Below are 7,360 nucleotides of genomic sequence, written 5' to 3'. Positions count from 1 at the left end.
GTTCAGGGAGTAGGCTCCCCCTGGTGGAGGATCATGTAAGTGTGTCTTACTTTGCGTGAAATTCTTACATCAGTTCACCATGTTTTTGTCCATCCTTGAAGGTAATAAAACGACCCATAGACTTGTCACTCTTCATGGACACACAGCTGGGACCAGGTCCAGCAGAATCTGGTCTCTGTTGATGGATCCTCCTGCAAACACAGTACATCACATGTAAATTTACATCTGCTCTGATAGATTGATCTCATTAATGATCTACAGTATCAGGAGACAAAAGGAAAACAGGTTTGTGTCAGAAATGGTTGAGTGTGACCCAGATGGTGTCGGCTGCTTGGTGTCAAACACTAACACTGATAAATACATTTAAGACTCTTTTGGTCCAAATCTGAGCTTAAAGAGTCTGTTTGGGACTTGGGTCCAGAACGTCTTGGTACTGGATCTGAGGTCCCAAATATTAAGCATTTCTGATGGTACATGATGGATCATTTGAGTTGTTGACCTCCACCCTCCATCATCTCCCTCCATCTGGTACCTGGTGTTTTTTTAGCACCTGCTCTGATGAGGTCCATCGCAAGCTGAGCTGATACTAAAATGTGGAGTCAACAGACTGCCCGCCACTGATTGGTTATCATTGTAAAGGTCATGAGGGCGATGTCTGACACAAGAATCAAACACGCCATTTGAAAAAACCTAAGAGCGCCACAGACGTGGCTGCTGTTCGCAAAAAATCACGTGTGTTTGTTACTATGTGTGAAATTCTTACATCAGTTCACCATGTTTTTGTCCATCCTTGAAGTTAATAAGACGACCCATAGACCTGTCACTCTTCATGGAGACACAGCTGGGACCAGGTCCAGCAGAGTCTGGTCCCTGTTGATGGATCCGCCTACAAATACAGGACATGACATGTAAATACAACCCCTGTTCTGATAGATTGATCTCATTAATGATCGACAGTATCTGGAGACAAAAGGAAAACAGGTTTGTGTAAGAAATGGTTGAGTTTGACCCAGATGGTGTCGGCTGCTCGGTGTCAAACACTGATTAATACATTTAAGACTTCCACTAAAATATGTAGAACATCTTCAGTCAGATCAGTTTACCCAAACCCAAGGACGTGAGCCAGGACTGTTCCAGTTTTCTTCAACATTTCTTATGTTTTCATGGGTCCAGATCTAAGCTTAAAGAGTCTGTTTGGGACTTGGGTCCAGAACGTCTTGGTGCTGAATCTGAGGTCCAAAATATTAGGCATTTCTGATGGTACATGATCGATCATTTGAGTTGTTGACCTGTGAAGACCTCCATCATCTGACCTCTGTTCTTGTTTGAAGTTCATAGGTTGATCCATGGACCAGTCACTCTTCATGGAGACACAGCTGGGTCCAGGTCCAGCAGAGTCTGGTCTCTGTTGATGGATCCTCCTACAAACACAGGACATGACATGTAAATATAACACTGAGCTGCGACATGGAGATGAGTCACATGGTCCATGAGATCCTCATCTCACCTCTGACCCTCATGTTCCTCACACAGAGTGGTTTTAGAAGGCGGAGCTTCCTCATCACTGTCTTTGATCTGATTCATTGCAGAGCGCCACCTGCTGGGAGAGTAAAACTCACACATTACAAGTTCTGCTAACATGGGTGGACCTCAGGCTTCTAACAACATCATCATCATCATCATCATCAGGTCCAGCAGGAGCAAGAAGATCCAGCAACACCAGATGGACCAGATGAAAGGAACCACAGGTATGTTAGTGTGAGCAGAACACCAACACAAACGTCAGAGAACAAGTAAAACGTACGTGGACGTCTTTTTGTTATTGGGATGAAACTCGAGAACTGGTTCTGTTTTGGTACCAGTTTCTCACGAGTTAGAACCAAAGTATCAATAATCGTCTGAACAACTAGTTCCTTCTATAAATAGTTATGTTACTTTCACACTATCTTGAAGGGAATTATAAAATAATGCTCGCTCAGGTCGTTTCCCAACCGTCTGGTAATGACGATATTTGACGTCGTGCGGTGTCTTAACCAAGCTAACATTTGAGCTGCTGCTAACAGAAGTGCAGAGTCCTCGGTGCAGCCTCTGCCACAAGTCTTCATTTCACTCGCAGCATTGTCCGTTTATGACAATGAAAAGGACCTATAGGCTACCTGAATTTATGAAATGTACTGTTTCTAAATATGCAATTGCTACACTTAATGGCAAAAAACAAAAATAAACAATATTTTTGTTGCTTAAGCGTATGTATTCAGTCTGTATTATTCAATGGTATACTGAAAATCCATGTGAAAAAAAATACTATCTATATCTCACTGTTCTCAGGTCAAATATTTATATGCGATTAAAATACGATTCATTTCGATTAATTAATTACAAAGCCTCTAATTAATTAGATACTTTTTTTTAATCGAGTCCCGGCCCTAATACAAACAATAATATAATAATGTGATAACCATGTTTGATTTGTGAAATGAGAAAAAGAAACATTTTCTTTGGTTTATACTAAAACTAATCAAACTGAAATGAGTTTGACACAGAGACGAGACTGAAACTAAAATCGAAACAGCCTGCCAAAAACAAGACTAGACATGAGAGATTCATGAAGCTTCACAGTAAAAACATCACGTCGACAAAAAGTTCAAACTTCTTAAACATTTCTTTTGCCGATGTTTGATGAGATGAGTTCAGTTCCGTTACCTTCTGATGGTAAGAAGTAAACGTCATGAAGCTGTTGAAAGTTATTCTGCTGCTTTGAACAGGAAACGAACCAGAGAGCAACGTTTTCTGTGGTGTGAGAGAAATCCAGGAAGTCACGTGTTGAGGTTTGGGGTGAGTCATGGATGTATAATATGAACTGGATAGAGCGCCCCCTCTGCCTTGAAGACAATTTTTGCATGGTGGCCACTGTGGGTACTGCAACAAAAAATCCCATGGAGCCCAAAAAGCAATTTTCCCATTGACCGCAATAGCAAAAGAGACAGGACAGGACACCTCGAGACATGGACACGGGCTTTTATAAATCTTTACATTATATTTTTTTAATATATGGAGTTTCATGTTTAAAAAACATTCCTTAAGGCCATAAAAAGCACAGACAAATCTTATTTCTCAGAGTGACGTCACAGCTGTGTACGAGCACAGACAAGCGCGGTCATGTGGCGTCTCGGGAACAGCGATGCTGTCAGTGAACCGTACGATATGAAAACTTCATGAGAAATGTGAATAAATGAAGACAATGAGGGGGTTTTGTTTACATTTTTAAAATATTATGACAAAGCAAGTTTTAGTTGTTTATTCGGCGCTCATTAACATTTATTTTCAAATGTATTATCGATGTATTAACGAGCTGTTGTGTGGATTCATTGAGGAGAGGAGACTGACATGCTGCACTTTATCACTGTGTTCAGTCCCGGACATCGTGACACTGATGACGGTGTGGACTGTGGAGCTGTGACAGTGTGATGATGTCATCGTGACACTGATGACGGTGTGGACTGTGGAGCTGTGACCGTGTGATGCACTGAGACCTGCGGTCACTTCACCACTGATTCCCGGGGAGGATGTTTGTCTTATCGTCACTATCGGTTCATAAAGTTATTGTTAAATGTGACGATTACGCGAATTATAGTTGAATATAAACGTGTTGAGTGAAATAATCGGGAGTTAAAAACCTACTTTAACACGTTGTTATTGTTCGTAATAATAATTATACAATTATATAAGAGAAATCAGACAAAAACAACATGATTCCTGTAACACATATAAAGTAATAGTCACGGTCCTAACCCAAATAAACCATGTTTATTGATCGTTTTAATCTTTAACTCTGTCATTGTACTTTTCAGCTTCACTATATTCACTTCGATATCGTTGGTTTTGCATTTATTTACAAATCCATGGTTTAAAGCCAAAGTTAACGTGACGCCGGTATTCATGAAATCCGCTAGCGCACGTCATTAGCGTACTCCCATCATGCCTTTCGCTGTCCATGTACGCGCCGAGCATGTCGATAACGCGGACGGCTCGTTCACATAGCTGAGAGGAATTATGGTAGTGACACTACTGCGCATGCTCTATGGGCCCATAACCCGGAAATAAACGCGGAAGTCAAAAACTTTTTTGGCATATGCGCTGGGTGAGCAGCTTGATAGGAATGAACGGAAGCGGAGGGGCGGAGCTCTATCCAGTTCATATTATACATCCATGGGGTGAGTGAGTGACAGGAAGAAGTTCCTGTTTTAATGTTTTATGAACATAATTCATGAGTCCTCCAACTGAAACTTACCTATGGACTAGGGCTGAACGATATATCGTTATCGTATCGATATCGAGATATGAATATTCAAGATATTAATATCGAAAAAGCGACGATATAAACGATATAAATTTCCCCCCGCGCTCGCCCTGCATGTACAGCTCCGGCAGTCGAAATAAACATCTTTTTTACGATTGCCTTGAATGCACCACTACGGCCAGCCAATCACAAACCTTATTTCATGCTTGCTGTGGATCGACAGCTGAAGCAAACCAATGACAAACATAGGAGGGAGGGAGACGGAGACTGAGACGCACACTCATACACACGACACACATTGGGAAAATCAAAATAAAAAGAAAGAAAAGTGACATGAGTGCGGAAGATAATGAGGCCGGTGGCGATTTTGTGCCAAAACATAAAGCATCGATCATTTCGCCGCAACCACGGACCTGTGGTCAAGCCGGACAACCGAACCTTACATCAGTTTAACGATCCATTTTATTACAACAAACTCCGAACTCAAGAGCCGATGTCTGCAGACGTCCTTCTTCCCCAGGCAGCATACAGGTGATAATATAGCGCAGGAGATGACAGCTGCGTTAGCTGCTAACGGTTAGCACACTGGTAAGTCTGCTAACTGTTTGCGCGATGACTGATAACGCATCGAACATTAAAGCGGAGCTGCAGTAAAACATGTGATGATGATGAAAAATGATTTTTTATTTATTCTTTGGTAACTTTATGTTAATGTTGATGACTGGCAGTGAGTTCTCATCAATAAAACTGCACTTTCCATGTGTAAAGTTTCCACAGTCTTTTGTATAATGTTTTTATTTTTCTGAAAAATGCTTGGTTTTCACCGAAGCTGTAGTCATATCGTATCGTATTGATATCGAGATATCTGGCATGAATATCGAGATATGAAATTTTGTCCATATCGTTCAGCCCTACTATGGACACAAGTGTTACTGAGGTTAAGGTTAGAACTCACAGAACACTGTTTATACATGAGACCACTGGTCATGGGTCACAGATGATGTAGGTGTGCTATCTGTCCACTAGGAGGAGCTAAGTCAAGCGGCAGGAGCAGCTGCTGTCAGTTCCATGTGATGACCAGCAGGAGTCAGCAGATGTTCCTGATCTGTGCATCAACAACACAGATGTAAGTTCTCTGACGTTTACGTTTGTTTATCATTGAACATTTTAATGTATAGAGTTAGGATTGTTTGTGTTTGTATGAAAATATTCAAAGTTGAAAAGAGTTTAGTGTTAAATGTGATCGTTCACATGTGAACCTCTGTGTTTCAGGCTGGTTCTCAGCAGCAGGGGGCGCTCACAGCACAGTCAGTACCTCCATAGGTAGGCGGGTCAGTTAATGACAGACGATCGTTCTTTATGTTTATTTCACACATACAAGTTTGTTTTTCTCTTTATTTATTGACGGTCATCAGGACGTGAAGAGAATTCAAAAGTGTTTCAACAATGAATTACTGAGCCGAGCTTTAACATCAGATTATAAACAGTGAGACCTCGTCCACCACACGACTGAAGCTGCTGTCTCTTCATGTTCTACAGAGAACACAGAGACACTGAGGAACCAAGCCAGACCCAGAACCCAGGATAAAGTGGTTCAGTGAATGTGGTCCTGAAGGTGTGGAGGTGGATCAGTGAGTCAGAGGAGACTCTGTAGAAGGACAGAGTCCCAGCAGGACAGTCCACATACACTGATACTCTGTGAGAGACAGGCGATGATCTGATGGATGTTTTTGTCTTACAGTGAAGGACAGAGTAACCATCATCATCAGAGCAGCTCAGACTCCAGGACTGATTATTATTTCCAAATAAACAGTCAGAACTGTTGCCTTTCCTCTTGATTCCTCTGTAACTCACTGATATATAAACAGTTCCTCTCCACTCGACCTCCCAGTAACAGCGACCAGTCAGACCAGATCTACACAGCAGCTGATAATAGTAGTCAAATCTGTCTGAATGATCAGGATACGACTGATCTTCTCTCACATTGGTCACTTTCCTGTTCTTGTCAGACAGTTTGAGTTTTCTGTTCATTGTGTTTGTGTCCAGTTCCAGTTCACATGAATCTGATGAAGAACAACAAGACACAGCTGCAGTTTATTGACGATCAGCTGATATGTTGTTATTTTCTGTAAATCCATACTTACACTTCCTGAGACCTGGTTTTAACCTCTGCTCTCCAGCATGGTCCATCCTGGAGGAAGAAACAGTCTGAATGAGTTTGTGTCCAACATTTGTCCAAACTGTTGTCTTAATGACGCACTCTGGTGGACAGAATTATGAACTACACCCTGAGAGAAGACGGTGTCTGCAGAACCAGAGACCATAGTTTCAGGCAGCTACGCATTTTCTGAACAGCTCCACCGTGTGGACAACACAGGAGACAGCACTTCAATTTTCTCCTGCAGTTTAGACCAGATGACGTCAAAGATGTTTAAATGTGAGTATAGCACTGAATTTTAAATTCATTCAAACAATGATGAATGTTTGAATAACACAGGAAAGTTCATGTTTGCTATTCTAAGTGTGTTTATACCATTTAGTTGTAAAGTAGGATCATGTTTTCTGTGGTTTTCATTAAAAAGAGCCACCATGAAGCTCGTACTAAATCTACTCAACTCTGTTAACACAGTAGTCATTTAGTCATCGTTCATTTAGTGAATGAAGTGGTTATTTTGACCAAACCAGAGTTGGTGATTTGATGAAACAGTGATTTGTCAGTCAGGCATATTTTGGAGCTGTAGAATAGTCTGTGTTGTCTGTGGAGAGTAATTATACATTTCAGTTGTTCAGTGATGCCTTTGCCTTTTCTTATGTAATACTTTGTAATGCTCTTGTTGTGGTTTTATTTTGAAAGGCATCGTCAAAGGTTTGGCTTCTGGACTCATGAGACTAGAGACCTGATCCAGTGAACCCTTCAGCCAATATCTATGGTTCTAAGACAGAGTTGAGTCACTGAGGAAGCTCCAGCTCACATGCAGGATGTTAATGACTGAACTGCAGAGGAAAAGACACTAGTGGACAGTTTTCAGGTATTTACCTTACAATTTAATCCAGTCATGA

The 7,360-nt window shown here is 41.3% G+C and overlaps 1 protein-coding gene across 1 annotated transcript in view; it reads right to left on the bottom strand.

Moving 5' to 3' along the window:
- Positions 1–64: 64 nt before the first annotated feature.
- LOC310934860 (uncharacterized protein) overlaps positions 65–7,360 on the bottom strand; it is a gene marked incomplete at both ends in the record, with an annotated part of 53,777 nt that continues 46,481 nt past the window's right edge. The window contains 3 exons of the mRNA XM_083898659.1: positions 65–191; positions 764–886; positions 1,508–1,597. Of these exons, the coding sequence (XP_083754785.1) occupies positions 65–191; positions 764–886; positions 1,508–1,597 (340 nt within the window). The remainder of the gene's footprint in view (positions 192–763; positions 887–1,507; positions 1,598–7,360) is intronic.

The sequence above is a fragment of the Microchirus variegatus genome (assembly GCF_963457635.1).
Source record: "Microchirus variegatus genome assembly, chromosome: 12".
Lineage (NCBI taxonomy): Eukaryota > Metazoa > Chordata > Actinopteri > Pleuronectiformes > Soleidae > Microchirus > Microchirus variegatus.
Note: the sequence above shows the minus strand (reverse complement) of the source record. Positions and strands in the feature narration are given on the sequence as shown.